Consider the following 25,869-nt stretch of genomic DNA (forward strand, 5'->3'; position numbering starts at 1 on the left):
GGAAAGGGAATTCCCAGCCGGTGTTCTTGACTCCCAGCTGGTATCACTCCGAGCTGGTATCACCCTTGCCTGCTCCCGCACACATGGGGAAGGGCGCCGGCGCCTTTTCCTGTCCCTACCACCGCGAAGGTGGGAGAAGGAGCCGCGGGGCCGGGATCGGTGCGGGAATGGCGATCAGGGAGCGGGGTGTGAGGGGGGAGCCATCATGGCGGCGGCGCTGAGGGGACGGGCGCGCGCGCGCTCCCGTTGCCATGGGCACCGCACCGGGCCCGCAGCGGGAGCCGGGGCCGCCTCTCCGCTCCCGCCGCTGCCCCGCACGGAACGGGGACAGCCCGGGACACCCTGCCCGTGCCCTCGGGAACGCCGCTCGGGTAGGCCGGGGGAGGTGCGGCAAGCGCGGGCAGCAGTGCCCGCCGTGGGGGAAACAGCGCTGCGGCGCTGCCGGGACCCGGCAGGTCCTGGCAGGTCACAGGGCGAGCGTGAGGGTGATAATTACAGCTACGGGCTTGCAATTAAAATATACAAATTCTGCCTCAAAATGGGTGTAAAATTCTTTCCTCTGAGCGCTGGAAAGTTCTGGGCAGGGAAGGCGTGGAGTCTCCTTCTGTGGGGACATCCTAAAGCCACCTGGGTGCGTTCCTGTGCCACCTGCTCCAGGTGAGCCCTGGCTGCAGCCAGGGATGGTTCAGAGGAGATTTTCGGGAATATTTCACCACTGGAAGTGTTGAACATTTCAGTGTGGAGCCCTTCATGCCTGGAAGCGTTCGAATCCCGCGTGGATGTGGCACTTGGGGACAGTGCTGGGTTAATGGTTGGACAGGGGATCTGAGCAGGATTTTCCATCGCAGCGTTGTGGGATGGAGCTGCACCTTGAGTGCCATGAACATTTCTGCCCTATAGAGAAGTAAATAACTCCAGAAGTTATGAAATAATAAATTAATCAGCAATGCAGCCTAAGTAAAGAAAATTCTGAGAAAAGTCATGAAGCCTAAAATAGTTACTCTGCTAAGAATTCTAGGATATTTTCAGAGCAGAGACAACTACTGCTTGAAGATGTTCTTGCTTATCTTTGCTATCTTTAAGGTCAGTAGCTAAACCTATCAAGAGATCCAATCTAATTATAACTTTAATTATCAACCCAAAGGTTACTGAAACCAGAAAAGCTAAATTTTACATCCCGTTTGCTTAAGTAAATGGACTCCTTATCTCTGTAGGCTTTTTCTAAATCTCAGAATCAGCTTTAATCAATTAAAATTAATTTTCCAGCCTCACTGACTCAGTAACTCTTTGATCCCTGATGCCCAGAGCCCTGTGGGCTGTGCAGAGGCACCAGACTCTGCTCTTTGCACCTTGTCCAGGTGACTCTCTGCCCATAAAACACACAAAGGGACACTCTGCCTTTTGGTGCATTAATCAGCATAATTGGATTTCCCTCTGTGTGGGAAAGGCCCTGTGTTAATTACTCAGTGCAGGGTGTGCCTTTGGAGGTATTTACGTATTAGTTTTCCTAGACCAAAGGTACAATTGTTTTTTTTTGCCCACAATAATTGTCAAACAGAAGGAGAAAGGGGCTGCAATTTATCAGAAAACTGTCTTTAGTTATCCTAAGAAATGTTTGGGTAACAATATTATTATTTTAAAATATCTGTTAATAATATATTGTTATAATTTAATATACCTAATAATTAATATATTATTATTTAGTTATTTATGTTATTACTCAGTGATTGCAGAAAAGGTGTAAGCCACACTTTTGTCTTGCCCAAGGGGAGCATAAGGAAAAAAATATTTTTCTTTCTCTCTCATGAACCCAAAAATGGGGGAATTTGCACTTTTTCTGGACAGGGGCAGGGAGGCTGGATTGTCCCAAAATCTCCAGTGTGACCTGGCTGCCACGTTGGCTTGGCTTTGGCTCCAGCCTGCTCCTCTGTTAAAATGTTTATTTGAACAGGTCTGTTTAGGAACATTTGGAAACTTTTGCTTTTTGAATTCTGGAGTGAAAAAGACCCAACAGCTTTTTTTTAAATTTATTTTTAAGGGCTGTTTAAAAGCCATTTATGGAAAAAGGCACTTGCAGAGTGCTGGAGAGGAGGAGGTGGTGGGAGACTGGGCAGAGAGGTCGGCAGGAAAAGCTGCACAGCAGCTGCCAGAAGATGTTTTTCAAAGCAGTGCTGATCTCTTCTCTCTGTCACTTTTTATTTTCCTCTCATTATGCTTTTAGTAAACAATGGAGCCAGAGGTAAAAGTGAATGAAGATTTCAAAAGCCAGTTCAAGGCTTATCAGGAGCAACAGCAAAGGCGGCTGCGAAACTTGCTGGAGACCAAGAAGGAGAAGCAGGACAGGCAGAAGAGCACTGGCAGCACAAAGGAGACTGTAAGAGCCCTGAGTGATCTAAACCTCTTTAAAAAAGGACCTCCTGTAAAGGAAGATGCCAGCAAAAGGTAAAGGTCTGGCAGCACCGTTCCTTCAGGAAGTCACTGGAGAGTATTTTGCTTATGATCTCATGAATCTCAGTATTATTAAGCTGGCAGGACACTTTATGTCTACACACACTGGGCTTTCATTATCCTGAGGAGATTCTCCTTGTCCATAATTATCCTCAGGGCATTGTGCTGTTGCTCTTTAATGTCAGTATTTTACAAATAAAGGGGCAGCCAGGTACTACCTGACAAAATCCAGCCTTTTGGGGTCACTGGCACCCTCTGAACTGCTGCTTAGTTCCTGCCTAGCTTTAAACTAATAGGTTCTCTACATGAATAATTTCCAAAGATGGACAGAGGCAAAGCAGCTAATGGGAGCAAGCCACAGGCCTGCAGTGCAGAAGAGTGTTCCCTGGGATTTCTTTGCAGTATATCCTGATTTGGTGGATCACGAGATTACCAGGACATTGGGCATTTTGGTATGGATCTCCCTTAATCTTGTGTTTCCTTTTGAGCTGAGTACTGGAGCAGAGATTTAAAACCCCAGCTCAGATCATTTCTCTTGCTTCCAGGATATAGGCAGCCTTTCCCTCTGACCCAATTAATACTTCTGACTAGAGCAGGACTGGGGCTGGACACACCCAAAGGTGTCTGCACTGCTGGCTATGGGAATAAATCACACAGACTCCATTTTCTTCACGGTGAAAAAAGCCCATTCTTTATTCACATAACTCCTTTTTATACAGTTTTTCAGACCTCAGGTGTGACTCCAGTTGGTCAGTAGCTTTCGTGCCAATTACGTTTGTTGGTTAGTAACAAATTGTTACTCTGTATTGATTGGTCACTCAAACCCCCAGGGTGTATGTGCAGGAAAAGTTGTTTGTGAGAGATAGTTTTCATTTTTCTGTCTGTGTAAAAACAGTTTCTACAGGTTCTAGTTATTTTTCACCCAGGAATAGATTGTTGTTAATGACTGCTCACACCAGGATTGCTATCACATGGGAAATGGCAAAGTATTAGTTTTGACAAGGCCAGCCATTGATTTTAACAGAGCAGGCTTGATTTTATGAAGCCTTTCTTTATGATTTTTCTGCCTTATTGCAACGTTGCCTGTTCAGGGCTTTGCTCTCTGGCAGTGGTGAAGCCAGGTGGAGAAATTCCTTCATGCACTGGTGCCTCACCAGAGCTGTCTGATTTGCCAAGTTAAGCCCCCAGTCTGACCTCTACCACCTGTCCTCTTCCCTTCAACTTTGTTTTCTGATAATCTGTAAAAGATTATGATGGAAATCTGATTTTTAACAAATTCCTGTGAGGCTGACTCCCATAGTTCAGCTGTTTGGCAGAGGAAGGGGATTTAGGTGCTCCCGTGGCACAGCCTGGGCAGTGTGCAGAGTACAGGAAAACCCAGTAGCTCTCTGCTATTTAGAGTTCAGTACTTCAGGCCTGAGTAATCCCAGATTTTTTATTTACCTCTGTTGCTGTGTCACTGACTGTCAAAAGTCCCCATCTGACATGGCAGGTGTGGCAGATAGATCTGGATTGTCCTTTGCTTGTGTACATTCAGCAGAGGAGTGCTTGTGAGTGATCAAATCCAGGCAGGATTTGTTTTTGGAAGGGATTCACCAGCATGTTCTCTGCAATATTCCCATGACAACACATCAGAGGGCTGTTCCAGGATCACAGGACTCCACATGGCCTGCAGTGGCAGTGATTTGAGCTTGTCACTGTTGTTTATAGCAGCAATCAGAAAACATTTTCCTCTCAGAAGTCTCCCTTCCTCTGAGCCTTGGGAATTCTTTTTTCCTTCCTCCCATCCTACTCCCCAGTCTTGTTTAGACAAGTGTTTAGCTGATATTTCTGCTTCTCTGTTATGTTCTCTCTGTAACTTTATCCTCCCTTCTCTGTTTGCTGTACTTGAATGTATCTAAGTGACTCTCCCCATCACGTGGAGAGTCTCTAACAAGAGTTGGGAAAGACACAATTTGACAAAAGTTAAATTCCTTACTGTTTTTGTACTTTCTTTTGGCCTGAACAGGGCATGCAATTTGGGAAACCACCTGAATTCCAGGCAGAGCCCTGCTCATAAGCTCCACCTGGCTTTGATTCCTTGAAGGAGAGTGAAAAGGGGCACCTTTGGCAGCCCACTCTTTTGGCTCATTTATAGCCTCTGTGACAGGGAGAGTCACTCTGGGATGGGGTGGGAAGTTCCTCAGAGAAGACTCCAGCTCTGTGCAGTTCTGTCCATCCTCCTCTAAGTGCTTTTCCTCCAGATTTGGACTCCAGCTCTCAGAAGACTTCACTGCTCAGGTGTGTTAAGAGCTTAGAACCTTTTTTCCATGTTAATCCCCCAGCTGTTCAAAATCTTTTGGTTCAAGTGTCTCTAATTGGATCTGAGTTTTGTTGCTCACTCCTCTGAGTGGTTCATGTGGGAATAATTCAGTTCTGCCTCTCCTCTGCTCACATTGCTCTTTGCTTTCTTCTCCTTTGTGAACAGCTGCCTTTGATCTCCCTTTGATTTGCAGCTTTGAAACACAAGTGCATTTTTTAATTATACATTGTGAATCCTCTCCCAGACTGGCTGTGCTGTTTATGGCAGTGCCTTCAGGGGTTATTTATTCTGCTATGGGCACATGGAGGGTGCATTTAAAAGCTCTCAGGTCCAATGGGTGCTAAGAGCTTGCTAAAACTTTGGAATAAAAAAAAAATGAGATGGTTATTGAGACATCTGACTTGGTTGTGTTTACAGGTACGTACTGTAACAACTGGGCTTTGTTCAAACCACATCTCCAAAGTGAACATTTAGGGTTAAATGAGAGTCTAGGAGTCAATTCATCCAGCTGATTTAGGTGTCTGGATAACTGAGATGGGAATTCCCACATGGGAATCACAGGGCACTGGAGACCTGCATCTTCCACCAGCAGCAGCTGGGGTCAGGTGGGCAGCCCAAATGTCACCTGTGTGTGGGTAATTGTATTAAATCCCAGATTTTCTCAAGGATCCCATGTCACGGAGCTCAGGTAATTCTGAACTCCCACAACTGAATGGAGCCCCTGAGGCTCCACAGGTTTTTATATTTGAAGGACCCATCACATCAGGGCCATAAAGAGATTAAAGTTATTAATTCTCTGGATGTCTTAGAGAGATGAAACCTTTAAATGTTGCTAAATGTCCTGAAGAACAGGAGAAGCAGAGCTGTTTCTTTCCATTCAATGGGCTTTTTTTGGTATTCTCTGTTTCTAAATGAATTCCAAAAGGCACAATACAAACTGGTGCTCACAGGGTTCCAGGAGAATCAGCTGAGGACACGGGAAATTGGTCTTTTATGAATTGCTCTAAAACATTGATTTTTAGAGGACCCCAGAGGCAGCTTTGTAGTCGATGCTCTGTTGGCTTCTCTTGGCTTTGTCAAGTATAGAAAAGAAAGCCTGAATGTCCCACATGCTGACTGCTGCCTGATTTTCTCTGAAGAAGCAGGTAAGTAACACTGAGATGACACTATTTGGTAACCTCAGTACACCTTTTCTGTGATGTTTTGCCCCAGACAGCTCAAGAAAGTGCAATTTTTATTTTTTAAGAAGATGTTACCTGAATAGATCAGATAACCAGCTTGTGTTCTTATCTGAGCTTTAGGACATTCTGCCTAATTCAATAAGCTCACTCTTGATAAGCTCAACCCATCCATCATGCAGTTGTTTCATTATTTTATTTCTAGGAGCACCTATTTGTGCATTATTTGCCATTATGGTTAATTTTTTCCCAGTTTTCTCGAGGCTGAGAATAAGCAGCTGCAGGATCAGCTCCGAGAGATCCGGGATGAGAACTGCAGGCTCTACAGACTGACAGCAGAGCAAGAGTTTGAAATAAAGGAGCTCCAGAAAAGAGTACGGGTGGAGAAGTTGGCTCTGTCAGGTAAACACAGCAACTTTGAGTTCTCCCCATGTTGGTTTGCTTGATGCTGATTACAAAAAAAATGTCCCTGAAAAGAATAGTGTCCTTTTAGGGTCCACAGTGATTTCTGTTCCTCATAGAACTGTAAACTTGCTATTATTGGCACAAAAATAATGGTGTTCCATAGAAATATTATTTTGGAAAACTTCCTGTTAGTGTCAAAGAGCTGTGCTGCAGCTTTCTCTGCTCTGTAGGGTTAAACTTCTTATTCAGGCTCCTTTTTTTTTTTTTTTTTTTTTTTTTTTTTTTTTTTTTTTTGCCTGAATAGGGCACAGGCAGGATGCTGGATGAATGCAAAATTCAACTTCTAAAGTGATTTTGGTGTTTTTTTGACAACTGAACTGTGCAGGCTGCACCTCCTCCACTGGGTGCCACTGTTGGTCAGGACAGCACTGATGACCAGGCTTGAGGAGAAGGGGGAAACCAGCAACAAAGAGAACTAAATAACATTAAATTCCACCTTAATCCTTGGAAAGCAGCTGTAGTTTTTGTGCAGGAGAGGTGATAATCTCTTCCTGGTCAGGACCAGCAGCCAGATGTGCTGTTGCAGCTTCTCTGGCTGATGCCAATCCCTTTCCTCTGTTTTCCCTGTCTGCATTGTGGCAATCCCCCCCATTGCTTGGGAGTGAAAAGCCTTGGGTGAGTGTGTGCAATGCATTTGAAGACCAGCAATTTACCATGGAAGCAGCAGCCTGGATTTGGTTAATTTAGTATTTACTGTGATTCTCAGCATCCATTATTTGTCCTGAAAACTGAGGTAAAAGTAGCTCCCAGGTGGGAGGGGTGACACAAATCACATAAAGGAGTGAGAGCAGTGCTTTTGAAAATAATGAATTGGTTTAAAGTGCTTTTTAAAAAGCATTTTAATTGTTTTTAAATAAATTCTTTTAAAACAATAAATGATGTTCTTTACCAGTTTTTTTAAACAGTGGCATAGAAACAAATTCTGTTCCCAGCTGTATTCTGTGTGGCCCCATTAGTGTCTCTGGGGCTGTATGGGCCTCAGCATTCACTTGGGAGTGATCTCTCACCTCTCATCCCACCCCAGCTCATGAATATCACAGAAAAGTGATTACTGCAGAGCCCTGAAGCAGGATGAAAGAGTTAAGAGGAATGACAGCAGCCAAGTTCAGTCTTCACACCCCCATCAAGGGTTTGTTGTTGCAGGCTCGTGTTCCTTGCTGAGCTGGAAGTTTCTGTGGACATTGTTTGCCATGGCATTGATTTTGCACTTGTACAAGAGCTTTGCTTCACCTGTGTGGTTTTAACCAGAGCCAGGTGACACAACAGGTTTGCTTTGTTTGTGGCACTAATCAAACCCTCCCTGATGAGGGAGCTAGTGACGTGGCTAATTAAAAGAGCAATTAAAAGAGTCATCCAGTAAAACTCCCTGTGTAATCCCAAGGGAGTTATAAATAGGCACAATGAAATTTCCTGGACCTTGTCCAGCACCCAACTGTAATATTGTGCCTGACCTTTGAGGACTGATGTCTAAAAACATTCACACCTCTGTTCCAGCAACTCCTCCTGTAGTAAACAACCCGCCAAAGCAGAGTGTTGCCTTTTTTTGTGAAAATGCCAAAAAATCCCGTTCCCAGCAGTGAACAGGAAACACCACTGCCCTCTCCAGGTAAAAATGTGGCTATGACCACTGTTGTGTGACTGTTGTGGCCTTGTGGCTGTTGCCACAGTGTGAAATGTGGCCATGGAGTGCTGCAGGATCAAAGGACCAACCCCTCCAGCTGGCACCTCTGACATCTCTTCCCTCTCTTGTTCACTGAAGTGCCTGGCACAGCTCGCAGAGGAAGGGATGGGACAATGGAAGTTCATTGTGACAGGGAACAAAAGCATGGTCTGTTCTGAATCCTGCCTGTATGATGTGCCCTCTGCTTTGATGTGCTCTTTCAGAGGTGTCTGGTTTGACTGGAGACGTGGCTGCCACTAAAATCGTTGAGTTGGCCAAGAAAAACCGGGAGGTGACAGCTGAGTTTGAGAGTGAGAGAGCCAAAGTGAAGCAGCTGAATCACAGAGTCAAGGAGCTGGAGAGAGAAGTGAGGCATTTTTCTTGTTCTTTTTGCATAATAAAACATGGAAATACAGCCTCTGGGATAGAAAATGGGTTTGGTTCATGTTCCCATGTTGAATTTGCTTTTAAATCTGTGTTTGCTTTGGGCTGTGGTCATTTCTGTCCATGATGTGTTCCCTCAGCTGTTTCACCTCTGCAGACAGGAGGAGCTAGGAAAGGATATCCCCAAATTATAATGAGCCAAGGATTTATTAAACAGCATTTAGGAGTGTTCATTTGTAGAAGCTCAGAGACTTTTCTACCAGTTTGGCAATAATGTTTCTCTTATTATTTCTTTTTTTTTTTTTTTTGTGAGGAGAAGCAAATTTCACATCTTTATGTCTTACATTCCCACCTCGTTAAGACCAGTCACTAATTAGTTTTTTATTATTCTAAGCTTTTGTTATCCCTGTAATGAAAGCTATTTTCTGGAATAAGTACTTACAGAACTGAAACAACACCAAACTATATCATATAAGACAGCAAACCTTCACTCAGACAGATTAAATTTTCTACTTTACTGTCACTTTTTGCCAACCTCTCGCAGAATTAATTTTACTCAGGTGGCTGCTGAATTGAAAATGAGATGCCCTGATGTCAATATTTGCTTTGTCCTTTGGCTACTGCTCCTCTTCCTTACACAGTATTGGTGATTTTTTTTTTTTATTATTTTTATTTTTTTTTCTGAACTTTGCTTTCTTAGAAGACATCAGTTAAATGAATCCATAATGCTGACAGATGCATTTTGACTCAGCCTTTCACCATCACTTATTATCATGAGTCATGCATCTACCTGAATTGCACCCCAGCTACCTGAAAGATCAAGAAGTCAGAGATTAAATTAAATTTTGGAGAACTCCTGCATAAATCCACAGTGCTCTGGTCACAGGGGTCTTGTCAAACAGTTGGCAGGTTGGCAAACAAGTATCAGGTGTAGTTTGGGGCCTAAAAAATCACAAAAGTAGTGGAGCAATTCATGAATAATTTAAGGAAAAATCAGCTTAGTACCTCTCTCTTACTGCAGAAGTGAAATGACCATTATTCAAAACAAAAAACATTAAATATTGTCAGATTTTGGCCCAAAAAGAAGGAGCACAAACATTTCAGGAATATGAATATGTAAATTATGTGTAAAATGAAAGCAGTGTTAGTCACTGGGAGGTATCTATGAAAAATATAGAGTGATAGCTAGAAAACACTGTTATTTTACCTATTTTTAGCTCTTTTCCTTGCCTGAAAACTGAAAAATCTGTAAATCATAAGTATTTTACCATGATTATTTTCCCCTAAACAGAATGGAAGGTGTGGCCACTGAACAATCACTTGGCAAAGGGTGGGCCATGTGAGCAAAGGGATGTTTGCAGAAAATTTCCTCAGAACTGGAGCCAGCAGCTGCCAGCTCCAGCTGAAAATCCTCATTATCAGTTCATTGACTACAAAACTTTATGAACTGGATAGAAAGAGTGGCCCTAACCCATGAAAAAAGGTGAAATTAGAGCTGATCCTAAGTGAATTTTTCCCCAGATGTCCCTTTAATGAAGTTCTTCCTTAGACTCTTCCTTAATTCAGGCAAATAATCAAGATTTTCCACCCACCTCAAAAAATGAAGTCCCAAACTTTTAAAGCAACACTTCCTGGCCTTTCCAGCCCCAAATTCCTGCGCTCTCATCCATTTGGAAATCTTTGCAACAGCAACATAGGGCATGATTCAGAGCAGAAAGGGTTGTATGTCTGTTTTCCTTTGCTGTGGCAAGCAAGAGGAGACAGTCTTTACTCTTAATTAATAAATTAAGTTATTTAAAGCAGTTAAAAAATGCTACTTTAGAGTTCCCAGCTAAAGAAAAAGAGCCATAACACCATTAAATTTCAGTTAGAGGGTGTCAGGTAGATTTCTCCTTTTATATTCCTCTACTGAGTAGAACTATTTGCATTTTATGAAATATTCTGGGCTGGACAGGATTTGGATTTCTGTATATAAACATTCATTCGAGGTACTTTTGGTGATAAAATGTCTCAGGAGTCTCCATACTTGAAATTTGATCCCATCTCAGCAAGTCAGAGATACCTTCTGAAGTTATTCCACAGTAAAATGCAACATGATCCTTTGGGAAGCATTTCAGAAAAAAAAAAAAAAGCTTTCCTAATGATTGTGTTAGAAAAGGGAAAATTAAGGGGGTTTTGGGGATTTTTTTAGAGTACATAAACATCTAAGTTACACTTTTTTGCTAATTAATACTCCATGGAGTGATGCTGTTCTCTGCATCCATTCTACACTAACAATGGGGTTCTTTTCCAGCTACAGGCAGCTGCAGAAAAAATCCATTGCCTTGGTGGTGATGCTGCAGGAATCAAGGACTCAGCTCTGAAAAAGCTGGAAGGAGACTTGGTAGGAATTGTAATTGAAATGAGGAAATCAGCAGCTGATACTCAGCTCCTCTGTAGAACAAGGATGTATCCCTGTCACCAGTTTTGGGACCAAATTCCCCTGTACCTCCTCTATGCCCCAAAAATTAGGTCTGGAAAAAATAATTCAGTGATCCTGATGGATCCATGGATGTTAATCACTTCAGTTTTTCCCTTTCCTTCCTTTCCTCCAAGGCTGAAAATCCAGAGGTGAAAGCACTGCAAGAAAAATTGAACACAGCCAACTTAAAAGTGACAGAATATCGGAACCAGCTCCAGAATTTGAAACAGGAGCTGAAGCTGACCCAAAAGGTACCACTGCAGGGAGCAGTCTGGGGCTGGGACTCCTGCAGGAGGTTCAGTCTTGGGAATTTGGGAGGTTTTTGGCCTTTGGTTGGCCCCCATGAGCTGTTCCAATGGAGCAGGGAGCTGGGGAAGACACAGGGGTAGGGGTTGGAATTGAAATTGTGCTCCTGGACACAGGAATCTCATGTCTTGCCTCCCACTGTCCACAAATCTTTCTGAGTTTTAAAGTCCCAGATCAGCAGAACTGTTTGTGACATATATCCATATATCATTCCTCCTTTCCCATACACTTAATTATGTATTTACTTTTATTGTAGGCTCCAGTGCCTTGGGAATCAATGGGATTAGAGGTCATGCTTGAACTAAAGCACGTGTTTAAAGAGTTTGTTGGAATGACATCCAGAATAACCTTTTCCTCTGATCCGTGATGGATTTAAGTGTTATTATGTGCTCTGATTCTCTTTGGTTTCCCTACTTTGTGTAGGAGACCTGCAATGCAGATCAGAGTAGAGAATATGGTCCTAAAAATAGAACTCTGCTGACCTTTTTATAAATAATTTAAATGCTCTTCATACTAAGTTTAGCTGTGTCAGAATTTTGCAAGGGAGATTGATTCAATTCCTGGTGTGTATGAAGACAATATCTCTGCTCCTGGTTAATTATGGGTAAATATTCATCATATCAAAAATAATTGTGTCTATTGAAAACTGCTTGTGCTCCCTGTTAGAGAGAGCTGCTTTTCCTTCCCTCTCCCCAACACATCCTTTTAAGCCTTATTGTTGATGTTAATCCCTTTTCCCAGATTTTAGCCAAAGAAGTTGGGGAAGATGTGAATATCCAAAGTCTCTTGACCAATTCTGGCAACTGGCGTGGACGAGCTCAGCAAATTCTCCTTCTCCAAACCAAGGTGAGTTTCAGCCCTGCACTGTGCCATTTCAGCTGGAATTCTCTTTCTAAGCAGAGCTATCACCTCAAATTAAGGTAAAAGTGCTGTTAGTTCTTCATTAATTCTTAACATCTCTGGGTTGATGTGTGCACACCATGTTAATGACTCTGCAGCCCTGCAAGCTTTGGTATTTCAGCTGGGAATCTTTCACATCTGTGTCAAAGGAAGGAGTTCAGTGACCTTGGAGAGCTGTGGCAGCCTAGTTCAAGTCCCAGGGTGTTTTGAAGGTGCCTCTCTCCACTGAGAACAGAAGGAGCCCTGTCAGTGTCTGTGCTCTGACTTAGACACCTTTGTTCAGTGCTTGGAGTCAGATGGGAAGAATTGAGGCCAGATCAGGTTTTCAAGTTGTTCCCTCAGGAGCTTCAGTGAAATCTTTAACTCTTGAGTCCTCTGAAGGGCAGAGTTTAGCTGAAATGTCAGCAGGAGGCAGGGAGGCAGTTTTGTCTGCATCTAAATAAAACTTCTCTCAGGCAATTTGATATATCATTTTCCTATTTTCCTGCTGTTCAATTATATGCCATCAAACTGTGATTTTTTGCATTCTGACTGAGATTTTTAACCTCTGCTTTCCCTTGAGCAAATTCCATTTCCCCCTGTTTTATCCCTGCCTGGGGTTCATCTGGCCACTGTTCCTACTGTTCTCTGCTTTAATGTGCAGATTTCTTTCTGATCCAGACTCCTCAGGCCCCTTCTGCAGTCAGTGGGGATCTTGTAAATCCAGTGACTGGATCAAAAGTGAGGCAGGTTCCTCCAAAGCAGAGGAACTGAGCTGTGGAAGTGCCCAGTTCCTTCCCCTGACTATGAAAGCAGCCTCAGTTGACAAGCTGGGTTCCCTTGGATTCACACAGCAGCAATTCCAGTGCTCTGCAGTGCCTGTCTGGCCTCCAAATGTGGCTCCACAAAGGCACAGATCTCCCATGTGTCCCAGATCTCCATCCTGCACAGATGCCCTAAAATCTGCATGTTTATTAGCAGCTAAATTTCAATCTGAAAGACCAAACACTGCTAGTGTTAATTAACCATGAAAATATCAAGAAATAATCTGAGCTGCCTTTGGCTGTGTCCTCTTTGCCCTGTGCCCCTGCTAAAGCTGAGGGTGAGTTGTCATTGTTGTGCCACAGGTTCATGAGCTGGAGCATAAACTGAATCACCAGAAGATCAGAGCTTCACTGCTTGAGATGGATGAGGGATTGCTGGCATTTCCTGATCCAAGGAAGTTGTCAGTCCAAGAGAAGAACTTGCTGAAGATTCGCAGCTTGGAGAAAGAAAAGAAGGAATCTTTGGAGGTAGAATCCTGTGAGCTGACAGAGTCCTGTTTGGGTGTGGAGCAGTGTGTAATAACTTGTCCTGCCTTCAGGGTGTGTTACACCCTACCTAAAACCATTTCACAGACCCACCTCATCTGCTGGAGGAAGCTCTGCCCCATTTCACAGCCAAGCCCTGCTAGAGCTGCACCCAAACTCCTTAGCACCCCTCTTGGCCAGGTGTGCATTCTTCATCCCAAATACAGACATCCCCTCACACCTCCTGCATCTGTAGGGCTCTGGGCTTCTCCATTTGAACAGAATAATGGAGAATCTACCCAGATATTCTCCAGAATAATGGGGAATCAGAATCCAGAATAATGGAGAATCTACCCAGAGCACCTGGATTCCAGACCCTTTTTGGATGCTGGCAAGCAGGCAGCCAGTAGCATTTATAATTTCTACTTCCCTAGGACTAATACAGTATTCCAGTCCCATTTTTTTAGATTCTACCAGGTAATGTGTGATTCTTTTTGCTCACCACAGCACCTGGGGCTTGGTGATAAGTTATAACTTTCTTTTCCTTTTACATCACTACAGAAACTCTCTGAGCAACACAACACTCTCCAAAAAAACCATGAGGAATTGAAAAAAAAACTTGATGCTTCAAGAGCCAGGAACCAAATGCTGTGTGGAGAAGTGAAGATGCTGAAGGGACAGATTGGAACCTTGCTGGAGAAAGGGAAACATGATGATGAGCTCATACAGGCCTTGCTGGTACAGTCTGTGTTGGTCCCAGCCCTGTTCCTATGGGGGATAAAACATGGCACACACAGCCTTAGGGTATACAGGAGCCTGATGAATCCAACTGTGACAGCCAGAGGTTTCCCTGTCAGCTGAAGTCCTTCTGCATTTTGGATCAGGTCATGTAAGGGCTGTAAGACAGCACCAGGTGTGACAGATACAGCCAAGTGGCCCTGAGCTGCAGGGACTGGCAGAAACATTTTGCAGAAGGATTGAAGTAGGTAGAGGAAGGCCTTCAGTCCTGACCCAAGGCCTGTGTTCTTTATTCTGCTTTCACCTCCACTGGTAGATTTTTTTTTCCTTAGAATGCCTGCAGGAATTTTTTCGTTTGTAACTTCCATTTATTTTGTTACACAGCCCACAAGCTGAACCATGAGCACTAAACCATGTGCACACTCACATGCAGGAGAGGATTTGGCCTCTTCTAAACCAAGAGTTTTAGCAAAGGCTTAAAGATGCTGAGAAAGAAATAAATAGTTGCTGTCATGGTCCTGCCATGGTTTTAAACAGCCTTCCTCAATTAAAATAGCAAATATAGTAGAGAATATGCCACCTCCTAGCAGGGTTAATTCTGTGTTTCCTGATCCTGCTCCTCACTAGTTTCAAACCACTCAGATTTCCCTGCTGCTGTGGGTAGCATTCACCCTTCTCCCACCAGCACTGTGGGTGCTGACCAGCAGATTAGGGGAGCCAAAGAACGCTTGTCACTTTTTCTGAGTGTTCCCACTAAAATTAGTACAGAAAGATGCAAGTTTCTTTGGGAAGGGATGGTTAATCTCTTTGATCCCTTCTATCACAAAAGCACTTTACTTGCAGGTTGTTTGCCTGACAGAAGAAACTCCCTGACAGGTATTAGGTTTGTCAGTGTGGAAAAAAAAACCCTCCAAAATTACTGGTGAAGCAGCCTGGCCTCATATCTGTCACCCCACAGTACCCTCAGCTTTTAATATCACTATCACATGATCTGGTCATGTTCTAATTCCACAAAAAGCACATTGAAATCTTGAATTTCATTCAGGTTATGGGAAAAGTAATTTCTTTATCAAAGGCCAGCCTTTTTTGCTCTGTTTTTTGCTACACTGAGCAGCAGAGCTGGCAGCAAATTGAATCTGACCGTTGCTCAGGTTAACATAACAAATCAAATTGCCAAAGTGGCACCAGTGACACCAGTGTGCTCCCCACCAGGGACTTGCCCTGCCATTCCTAAATGGATATTTGTCTTGGGGGGGGTTAAAATAATCATTGTGTACAAAATGAAGCTCTCCCCTGTTTCTCTTTTACCAGAGCCAGCAGAAGCAAATGCAGGAGATCTTAAAGGGCCTGAGCCAGAAGGAGAACAAGGAGTCTCAGCAGATGATGGGGCACCACTTGAGCCATGAGATTCAGAAACAAAACACCCTGATAGATGAGCTCAGGGGGTTGGTGGCTGACAGAGAAGAAAAGGTTAAAATTCTGGAGAAGGAGATTGGACAGCTCACAAATAAGGTAGGCAAACAAATTAATTAGAGGAGCACACTTGGTAATCACTTCAGATCTGCTCTTGCACTTCCTTGTCCCTTGTTATCTGAGATGGTTGCTGCCTCCAGACAGTGATCCCTGTCCTGCTGACAGTCTTTCCTGATGGAATGATAAAGCAGGAATTCTCTTTTGTAACTCCTCAGTTCCTTTGTGTATAACTTGAGGCAGTTTCAGCAGCAGCAAACACAGAAATACCAATCACATCCACACGTGGGCCAAGTCAGGACTGTCAGACTGACAGCAGGACTTGGGGCTGCACTGGGGGCTCCTCAGTGCTCAGCACCCTTGGCTGCTGGAAGGAGGAAGCAAACAAATGTGTCACACCAACATCAGCAGCTGCTGCTGTCTCAGAGTCAGGATTTGTGAAGAGTGTTTAGGCATGCCATTCTCATAGATCCAAAACCCTCCTGGGGCTCTGGTGAGGTTGTGAATCTCCCAAATACCTCAAGAATTGGGGCTGGAGCATTGAACCCAGGATCAAACCTGGGTTAGGGACACAACCCACAGTGCAGCAGCATCACTGCCAGCACAGTTGGTTTATTAATGCACTCTGATTTCATATTAAACTGCCCTTTTTACTGACTTCTGTTTTGTTTTCATCCTGCAATGGATGGGAATTAAAGCAAAGCTTCTGAGAGGTCCTGTAAATCAAAAGTTTTCTGGCTTGCTTGTAGCAATAATCAAAAGCTGCTGCTTTGGCATTGGTGCAGCTGTTTTCCTCTGAGCTATGTAATTGCTTTTATAATATGCTCCACCATTAACAGAAGAAATCTGCCCATCCACAGAACAAGTCAGGAGCTGCTCCTCCACTATGCTATGAGTACTCAGGATCACCTGAGGGGTCAGGCAGCAGCAAGGCTGGGAGCACAGAATGGTAAGAAGATTCCTGGTAAGAAGATCAGAAAGTCAATATTTCAAGTTGTTTGAGTAATCCAGGAGCTTGGTTTTCCCAGGGAGTTTCATCAGACCACAAGTGCTTTGTGCCAACAGCTGTGGCAGCCTGTTTGCAATATATGGGAATCTCTAATCACATTATCTCTTGGACTTTTGTCCTGGAACTGAGAAGGATGTACAGACTTGCAGACATGACTAGATTTGGCATGGTGGTAGTGCAGCTATTTCTCCTCCTGCAGCTCAGATAATGTTTATGTGGTCAGCTTAAGTGCCTGGGAGTCTTTTCCCTTATGAGACACCGGGCTTCTAAGGAGCAGATTTCTGTGAGCAGGGTGGGGAGTGAAGGCAAAGTGCCATTTTAGGTAAGCACTAAATCACTGGTGCATTATTTAAATCAATAAACGCTCTTTGAGTAGGATTTACATGCAGAAATGTTGAAAACACACCACATCATTTGTTCTTACCAAACACCCTCTTTAAAGCCTCGCTGAGGACTGTGTAAATTACACTAATCTTAGTGCAGCAATAAATCTGATTTGTGTTTACACTGATGTGACTCTGGGTCACTCTGGCTGTGTAAAGGGACCACGGTACCACAGCAAGTTATATCCTTTCCTGTTAAATTGCTGCTGAGTTTGTTGCTAAAGAGTTCATGGTCTAATTGATAGTGAGGATTTGAGACTGGTCTGATGAGGATGGGGGAAATTTTTCATCAAGATAAAGTTACAACTGATCTCTTCTGTGTAATTTCCTACCTCATTACTTTAGACACCCAATTTGGCTTCAAAATCAGTTGAGTATTCCTAAGTAAAGCATTACTGTAAAATTTAAGAAGAATTCTGTAGTTTTGAGTTGGACTTGAAGTATCCTTAATTTGAAAGTTTCCACGCCCTTCTGACTGTTTTAATTCTCCCCCTTCCAACTCTGCAGAAGTTGTTGTGCTCTCCTGGAGCAAATCTATATTTTATCCCCATTTTTTTTTTTACCTCACATGTCTGCTGATGCTAAGCAGGAACCAAAGCTGGGTAATGGCTTTGTGGAAACCACTAAGTGCAATGCATAAATTATTGCTTGTGTACAGGGCCAAGGGCTCTGTCGTGCAAAGAGCTGACGTGTCAGGTGGGCAATGAATGATCCTGAAAAACTCTGAGAGCTGTTAATAACTTGGTCAGCAAGGCTCACTCCTTCCATTAACTTTAATATGCTGATGAACTCTCAATTCTGTTTGGCTGTAGTGAATCATCTTTTCCTATCAGAAAAGGTAAAATGAAAAACTCTATAAATAGATGCTGAACCCTTTGGAGATGGCAGAGTAAAAATCTGCATTTTTAGACTGGGCCAAGGCTGTCAGTATGAACCTTAACTTGATTTTAGGATTAACCACTCCTAGCCCAGGAGGCACATCTGTCACTTCCACAATATTAAGGCTTTATCCTCTTGTTAGCTACAGCTGAAGTAAGGAAATGTGGGGTAAGTCTGCAGGGACTTGGCTTTGGGCAGCTGAATTTGTGTTGAGGGAACAAACACCCCCTGAAATGTGGTGTCCCAAGGAAATAGCTCCTTAAATAGGGTGCCCCAAACAAAGACACACCTAAGTGGGATGTCCCAAACAAATACACACTGAAATGAGATGTCCCAGGCACACGTCATTATACATAAAACTCAGCCAGGCTGGCAGTGATACTCTGGTGTTATCAGCTTGTTCCTCCTCTTACAACAGTGAGCCTGACAGATCTTCCTGAGGGTTTTCACAAAGCAGATTTCATAAAGCTGTATAAAATACATAAAGCTGTGTGAAATATATTTCTAAAGGGCATTGGGAAATCCAAGTTGTGCCCTGCGTTGCAGAGCAGGGGTCGCTTTGTTAGGAAAATCTGTGACATGCAAACTGCACAGAGCTGGGATTGCCTCTCCCAGTGCTGGGTGAAGGTGTGAGGTGAGGGAGCTCTTCCCTGCAAAATACATACATTGGGGAAGGACTGGAATTCTGGGAATTCTGCCCTGTGTGAAGCTCCTAACACAGCTTTCCTCCCCCCAGCGCAGTGTCCGCGATGGGCCACGTGCTCGTGGAGTCAGCAGCCACAGAGCCTTTCTTCCTCAACCCACCTGGAAGGTGGGTATGTAAACTTCATTACAGCAAGGGAGGTGCTCTGCCATGCTCTGCAAGCTGCTGGAAATCCTTGTCTTGCCTGCCTTGTTTCTGTAGTGAAAGCTTCTTGCACCATCCCTCCCACCTGAAGCTGTCCAAGAGCTCTAACATCTGATTTCTCTCTTAATTCTGTAATTGACTGCTTGTTTGACACCATTCTTCTCCATTTTTACTCCCAACCATCAAGATTTCTCTTGGGTTTTTTTTGTTCTAAAGAAGGTCTTCCTGAAAGGAGAGAGGTCAGAGAAGTAATGAACTACATAATAATGGGATGCATGGGAAAACTGCCCTTCCTTTCAGCACATTTTGGACACAAGAACAGCCATTGTGCAAGTGCTGCCTGAAGCCTTTCAGAGGGAGAAAATCAATAGCAGGGCATTTAATAGTTTAGTGTGGCACTTGGGAGATACAATCTCCTTTTGCTCTGGCAGTAGCAGTGGAAGGAGAGTCAGGGATAATGAATTGATCAGAGGTGGAAGTTTGTTTTCAGGGGTGATGGGGAGGGGAAGCATCCACAAACAGCTTTCTAATGGCACTCCTTGTGACTTTATATCCAAATATTTCTGTTCTCTTTATTGCAGTCTAGAGATGGGTGCTGGGGGGAGGTAGTGAGCCTGGCTCTGCATTCTGCCTTCACCTTCAGACAAGTGTATTGGAGATAGGAATGAAACAAAGGCAGCATTTGAGCACTTCCATTTCAGAAGTGGGACCCAGGCTCTCTGTGCTTGTGCTTCCCTCAGGTCTGCTGGCACGGGCAGCTTGAGCTGGGAAGTGCTGCTGGGAGAGATCATAACACAGAGGGTTCTGTGCCAGGAGAGGGAAAAGCTCCTGGAGCTGCAGAAATGGCACAGCCTCATGCCAGCAGCATCCTTTGTGGGCTGCTGGGAGCAGGGAGAGTCTGGGACAGGCACCACAGTACATCACACGCTGCCTTCCTTGCCTTAAATAGGGGGTTTTCAATTTTTTTTCTGCTCAATTTCCCTGCCTGGCTGATGATTCATTCTTTTTATTATTCTTTTAGAACAAAGGGCAGAGAAAAAAAAAATGGAGCCATCTTCCAGCTTGCTGCACTTAGATAAAACCAGAATTGCTGTATTTATATATGCATGGCCTTATTGAGGCAGCAATATTATTCATCAGTAGTAAATACTGTAATTATTGTTATAATATTCTCTTACAAAGCTTTTCACATTCTTTTTAAGTTCCATTGTGTCCTTTTCTAAATTAATTTATTCTGGTTTAACAGAGGCATAGCAGTGATTTTTTTTAAATTTTATTTTCTCTGATTCAGTTCAATGTAAGATGATGTTAAAAGCCAACCACGTTTTAGAAGAGAAGGGACAGAAAAGTAATTTTTTTGGACACCTTTCAGCTACTGTTTTTTCCCAGTATGTGTTATTTGATTCCCAATATTGGAAGTATATTCCTGTGTGCTTGTCAATATAATAAGCACTGTTTGCTTACTTGCTTTAATTTGCCACAGTCTCACTCTCACTTGTATAACTTTTGTCCTGCATGATTAATCACAGTCAGAAAAAAATAGATTTTTTTTTTTTCTTTTAGAGCTGTGGTAAAGGTGCTTTTAAAGCTAAATTCTGGAAATACATGCTGGGAAAAATCTTTTTCATGTTTGTAAGCCCAGTGACTTTAATAGAGCTGTGCAGTCAGAGGAGGATGGGGCTGTGAGTGGTAACTGAAGTGTGGCCACCACCAATATGGGATAATGAAAAACAGAGTCAATGAAATGCACACTTGCTTGTAAAATGTGCCATAAACTGATGATTCAGCAGCTCCACAGTTATCACACGTTTATCAAGCAGGTAACATAAATTTTCTGAGACTGTGTGCAATAACTCTTGGAAGACTTCAGGGTAATGTAGCACCAGTCAGATTTCAACGTGAATATATTTTTAAAAATCAGGTTTTCCTCCTCTTCCCTCCACTGCTGGGGTGTGACAAAGTTCAGGTAACACAGATAATGCTTAAATCAAGAGAAGAGCCCTGGGAATTGTTACTAGTGAGATTTTTCTACAGCATTTTAGTTTAAATTATTCCTCTTGGCAGATGATTCCATTAAAAATCCCACAGATCTTGCCATTTTTTCCTCCAGTTTTTGTGTAAAGTGGATGCCAGGGGAACACCAGGGTCAAATGAAAGCTTAGTGAATGCAGAACCACTGAGAGGAATAAAATGTCTCAGAGCACATCACCAGCCTGGGAATTCACTGCCACAGCAGGTCGAGTCTTGCCTGTAGCTACATTTTTAAACCAGTGATATAATTTTATTACAGTTGTAATTTATTTTTTTTATTCATGCCAGCTAGGAGGGAAATAAACTAATCAAGTCTCTTGATTCAGAGAGTAACCAGCTTGCACCCGTGGGGTCAGGAGGGAAATGCTCTTATTCAGTCCAATCCAGTGAGTCAATCTCTGTTTCTTTTTAGCTTTAAACTCCTTGGAATTGCTTGGTGTCAGTCACTGCCCCACTGGCAGCATCAGTGGGTGCACATCAGATTTTTGCAGTTAATTTTCTGAGGTGTCATTCAGGATGGAGAGAGGCAATTTGCTTTTTTGTGATGTAACCAGTTTCTTTTCCACCCTCTCCCATCCGTGGTCATGTTTAATTGCCAAGTTTATTAAAAGCAGAAGTTTCTTCTCTTCCTCTCAGATAACTGACACAAATGTTCGTTTTTATAAACTATTTGCCTTCCAAGCTTTCCCAGAGTGGCTAAAAAATGCAGTTTGTTATTCCTGTAATGAAAGATCTCTCCTCAGCAATCTGCAGCTTTCCTGCTCATCTGAGGGGTGAATTCACACAGAGAGAGTTAAGGGATCTGAGCAAACTAACCCATTGTTTCCAGCTGTACTCATCAGCTAATTCTCTTCTGCATATTTAGAAGATGTCACCTGGTACAATTTCACTGGGATTTCTGCCTTTGGATGCATGGAAAGTTCTTTCCCTTCTGTTGGGAGCTCTGCAGGAGGAAGCAGGATTCAGCACCAAGACAGATTTGACACAGACATGACACAAATGAGCTGAACTCCTTTTTTTTTATTCATTTTTTTTGCCTGTCAGGGGGGAGGAAAGCAGCGACAAAGTCACAGAAGCTGAGAAGAAGCTCCATGAAGAGCAGTGGCAGAGTGACAGCTTGGAACAGCAGCTTGAAAAGCTGCAGGTGGATCCAGGGAGCAGCACAACTGCCCAGGAGCTTGCCCTGAGGAGCAGAAAAGGTGAAGGGGAGCCCTCAGCCACAGCCACATCCCCTATGTCACCTCTGGGCTTTATAGACAGTGACAACATTGGGGCTCCACCTGCCAAAGCCAGCCCAGTGCCTGACCTTGCACGTGGTGATGGGACCTGCTCAGAGCCAGCAGCAAGGCAGGAGGCAAAATCCTGGCTCTTCTTCACTGAAGAGGGTTTTCCCACAGCTCTGAGGGGGACCAGGAGTTTTGCAGGGTGTTTCCATGGGATAATTGCAGGAGAAAAAGCTTTCCCCTGCTCTGTGCTGCCCCCAGGCCCAGAGCTCCCTTTGCACTCGTGCCTGAGGGATTCAGCTGAAGGTTAAGAGCAGAATTAAAGGACATATCCCAATTTAAGGCCTGTCAGTGCCTATGAAAAACTATTGCTGGTGATGAAGTAATTAGATCTGGTGTAATTTATTATCCCATGAACGTGATAATCTCCTGCTATAAATATGAAAGCCTCCCTGGCATAGTTAAAGAAGAAGAATTCATGGAGGATGTTAAATTTTTATTTCCCTGATCAGATACTTTTATTGCTTGAGGATTCTGATTCTGTAAAGTGTCTAAACCAATAAAATGGCACATATTCTTAAGGAAAATTTTCCAGTGGTTTCCCTTTTTATGTGTATTTTCATAAAGTAAAAGGACTTCAAATGCCAGAAGATGAACAGCAGGGAGGGGAATTTCAATTTGCCAAATGTTGGGGTGGTGTCAGGCTGAGTTAAGGTGACCAGAGGGACCACAGGGCTCATCAGAGACCTTGGATGAGCCCTTCAGAGGAACCTTTATACTGAATGGATGCTTCAAACCTGCTCCTCTCTGTAAAACATGGATTTGTTCCTTACAGCAGGATTATTGCTGTGTCCTTGGAAGGGGCTCCAGCCCACACTGACTCATTCTCCTGTGGTTTTTTACGAGCACTGATTCTTAGAGTTGTCTCACCTGTATTAGCTGAGTGCAGAAAAATTTAGATCCCAGAAGTGTGGGAGCATTTTGATGCTGATTTGTACAGAATTTAACTGAGTTTCTGAGTGCTCAGACTTTTACACAACCTGGTGAAGTGTTGATGTGTTCTGTTATCAAATCTTCCCCTTGATAAGGGAAGAAGATTTAAGCTCCAAGAGAGACAAACTCTCCAGGTCCTGAGGCTTTTTTGTCAAGTTTTGTTGTGCTGTAGTAAAGTTTTGTAGTAAAGTAAAGTAAATTCTGGTAGCTGGCACTTCATAGCCAGAGGAAGAAGCTGTTTCCACCAGTGACAGATCCCTTCTCACTAAATATTTAGTTCATTAATCTCCTCTGCTTAAGGACTAAAAGCAAAAGTAGAAAAGGATTGGCAGTAAGGCTAATAAGGAGAAATCCTCTCTAAATCCACGAGATGAGTAGGTAACAATCTATTTCACTCCCCTGCTTTGATGAGAGCTTTGTGATGTGCCAAAACTGGAGTTTGTACAGGAACCAAGTCTGTAGTACACCTCTTCAGCAGAACATGGAGGTTATCTCAATGCTTTCATGCCAGTGGTTGAGGAAATAAGAAAAAATGAAAAGCTTGAATACAAAATAGAGACTAGAGAACCTGCTAATTAAAATAATATTTTCCTTTCTTTCTGAAAGTATAAAATTGTAGAGAGCTGATCTAATTGCTAGTCTGATGTTTCTGGTCCCTTCAATTCAAGGGAAGTAGATAATGATGCTAAGGAGCTGCAAACAACCCAGTTGTGGTTTAAAATTATTCAGGCTTTTCATTTTCTGTGCTTTTTTTTTCCTGTTTTATCCAAATTAGCAAAGAATAATCCCAGAGGAGGGATAGGTAAGTAACAGCAGGTTTTCCTCAGCCCTGTAAAGCACAGCCTCAAGATCAAAAGCATTTTTTAGCTGTACAATGCAGCCTTTTCTTCTCATTTGTTTTTGTCAGAGTTCAGTACTCTCCAACCAGGTTCTTTCAGATAATTCCACAGGATGAGGATTTAGTGTTTTAATTCCAAATTTGAAGATATTTGATATTATGAGGGATATGAATTGGAAAAAGGGATACAGAAATGTGCCAACAGGCCAACACAAGCACAAACCAGCAGTTGCAGTGTTCAGTAGGAGCACAGCACAGATTCCAGCCTGGCTGTTCCCTGTCCTGGTGCTCTATTCCCAGTTAAAAGGACTGCAGCCAGCTCCAGCCTGTTGTTCTCTTCATTTAGCTGCTTTCTTGATTTCTATAATTTATTTGGGGCTGAACCACACAAATCCTTCCCTCATGTTACCTGGCTCCAGGTAGGTAGTGCTGGCTATTGATTATTTAAGAGAAAGCCATTTATTTCCATTTACTGAAATGATTCAGCCTTCTGTCTACAGCAGAGATCACCCTGCAGTCCCTCAGGGCTGGGATGAGTTCAGCATCCTCTGCAATAGCTGTGCTCCCTTCCTGCACTCCTCTCTGAGCTCCCTGAGCACTTCTCTGCTTCTCCTTTCACTGCAGGCGTTCACTGGTCACAGGTTTTGCTTCTCCAGCTGTAAATTTGAATTATAAGTTTCTCTATAGCCCTGAAAAAAGGTTCTGAACTTTTTTGGGATGACCAAAGCTGCATGTTTGGGGTAGACCTGTATTTAGGAAAGCATTTCTGAGTGAGAACCTTGGTTTGAAGTACATTTAACCTACATTTTGTTTATGCTGAGGATCAAAGTGCTTTACAAAAGTTGTTTCAATGGGTGCCACGTGCAAACTTTGTCCCAGACATTCAGGAAGCCACAGCTGTCATAATCTGAAACACAACTACAAGATTAAGATCAGATTAATCCTTTTCAGCTGTTTGTAACCTCTTGTTTTGGTCACTTCAATATTTTGGATTTATTGTTTTCCTCCCTATATATGTAGGCACATATTTAGCCCTGAAATGCAAATTCATCATGTTTTCATTTTGCTGGAAAATTAAAATAATTCTGTCATATATTTATGATATGTTATGGACATAACATAGAATTTAAGAGATTAAATATTTATTTAAGAGATTAAGTACATTATTTGAGAGAATAAATTCAGTGTTTTTTGATACTGACTCAGCATGCTGCCAAAACTGATTTGCTGTTTCACTAAAACTCCATTCTGTGATTGAATCTACAGCCCAGCCCAGCCCCCCCTTGCATGTGAGTGACAGAGAGGAGCTCTCTGCATCCCTGTCCGAGCTGCTCCTGGAATCTCAGGTGGAGTAGCTGAGCAGGAGGTAAGTTCTCCCTTTCTCCAAGCTGGGATTACCCTGTCCTGCCTCAGGGAGAGGGGAACAAGTGCTCTGCTCATTCTCAGGGCTCTGGGTTTCAGTGTTTTTTTTTCCCCAGAACAGAGGTGGCTGTTCTCAATTTCTTTGAAGCTCCCTAGCTCACAGGGAAGTTTTTCCTTTTGTTTCCTTGCAGGCTTGGCTCCCAGATGGATGCGAACAAAAATCTGAAGGCTGCTCTGATGGAGACTGTGAGAGCCAAAGAGGATGATTTGAAACTGCATCCAAATCATAATGGACAAAGTGAGGGCTGGCTTTGCAGAGGCTGTTCAGCACCATACCCCAGAGGAGAGTTAATCCAGATATTCCCAGTCCTTTGGGCTGCAGAGCAGGGAGAGAGCCCAGGCCCCAGTGTGATTTTGCAGCCTCAGATCGTGTCATTCCTTCAGCATTTGCAGGAGAGGATGAGAAGCAGAGATGAAATACAAAAAGTGAAGGTTTTATGTGTCAGCAGTTTCTGTCTCTGAGGCTTGGCAAACAGGGCTGGTGGGTGTAGTTTGGGAAGCTGCAGTTCTGCAGGGGGGTTTTGGACAAAACCTTCCAGGTTTCAGCACAGTGTTCCCTGGGAGAGCTCGATATTCAGTCTGCTGCTGCCTTTATCAGCTCAGGAAGGAATTTGCTGTACAAAAGTTAGGCCAGCCCCCTTCCTTAGAACAAAACAAGCTCTGT

At 43.3% G+C, this 25,869-nt stretch overlaps 1 protein-coding gene across 6 annotated transcripts; it reads left to right on the forward strand.

The window, feature by feature from the left end:
* Nucleotides 1-232: 232 nt before the first annotated feature.
* On the forward strand, nt 233-25,474 carry CCDC13 (coiled-coil domain containing 13). Of its 6 annotated transcripts, XM_064416818.1 has the most exons (15): nt 233-371; nt 2,222-2,442; nt 6,182-6,330; nt 8,278-8,420; nt 10,731-10,820; nt 11,033-11,149; nt 11,946-12,050; nt 13,211-13,375; nt 13,934-14,110; nt 15,422-15,622; nt 16,420-16,529; nt 18,588-18,662; nt 21,774-21,928; nt 25,050-25,149; nt 25,337-25,474. In XM_064416818.1, exons 2-14 carry the CDS (start codon nt 2,228-2,230, stop codon nt 25,136-25,138), a joined length of 1,791 nt encoding a protein of 596 aa, XP_064272888.1. In that variant the 5' UTR covers nt 233-371; nt 2,222-2,227; the 3' UTR covers nt 25,139-25,149; nt 25,337-25,474. The 6 variants fall into 6 exon arrangements, with proteins under 6 accessions (XP_064272888.1, XP_064272641.1, XP_064272731.1 ...); XM_064416571.1 differs by lacking the exons at nt 25,050-25,149; nt 25,337-25,474 and having other exon boundaries at nt 16,441-16,529; nt 21,774-22,539; XM_064416505.1 differs by lacking the exons at nt 25,050-25,149; nt 25,337-25,474 and having other exon boundaries at nt 238-371; nt 21,774-22,539.
* The last annotated feature ends 395 nt before the right edge of the window (nt 25,475-25,869 follow it).

The sequence above is a fragment of the Passer domesticus genome, chromosome 1 (assembly GCF_036417665.1).
Source record: "Passer domesticus isolate bPasDom1 chromosome 1, bPasDom1.hap1, whole genome shotgun sequence".
NCBI lineage: Eukaryota > Metazoa > Chordata > Aves > Passeriformes > Passeridae > Passer > Passer domesticus.

Bases quoted from the DNA above. Each gene is read 5' to 3' on its own strand.
- CCDC13 (XM_064416505.1), top strand. From the start codon at position 2,228: ATGGAGCCAGAGGTAAAAGTGAATGAAGATTTCAAAAGCCAGTTCAAG. The intron at 12,051-13,210 runs GTGAGTTTCAGC...GTTGTGCCACAG, and splicing joins TTCTCCTTCTCCAAACCAAG to GTTCATGAGCTGGAGCATAA. The intron at 13,376-13,933 runs GTAGAATCCTGT...ACATCACTACAG, and splicing joins AAAAGAAGGAATCTTTGGAG to AAACTCTCTGAGCAACACAA.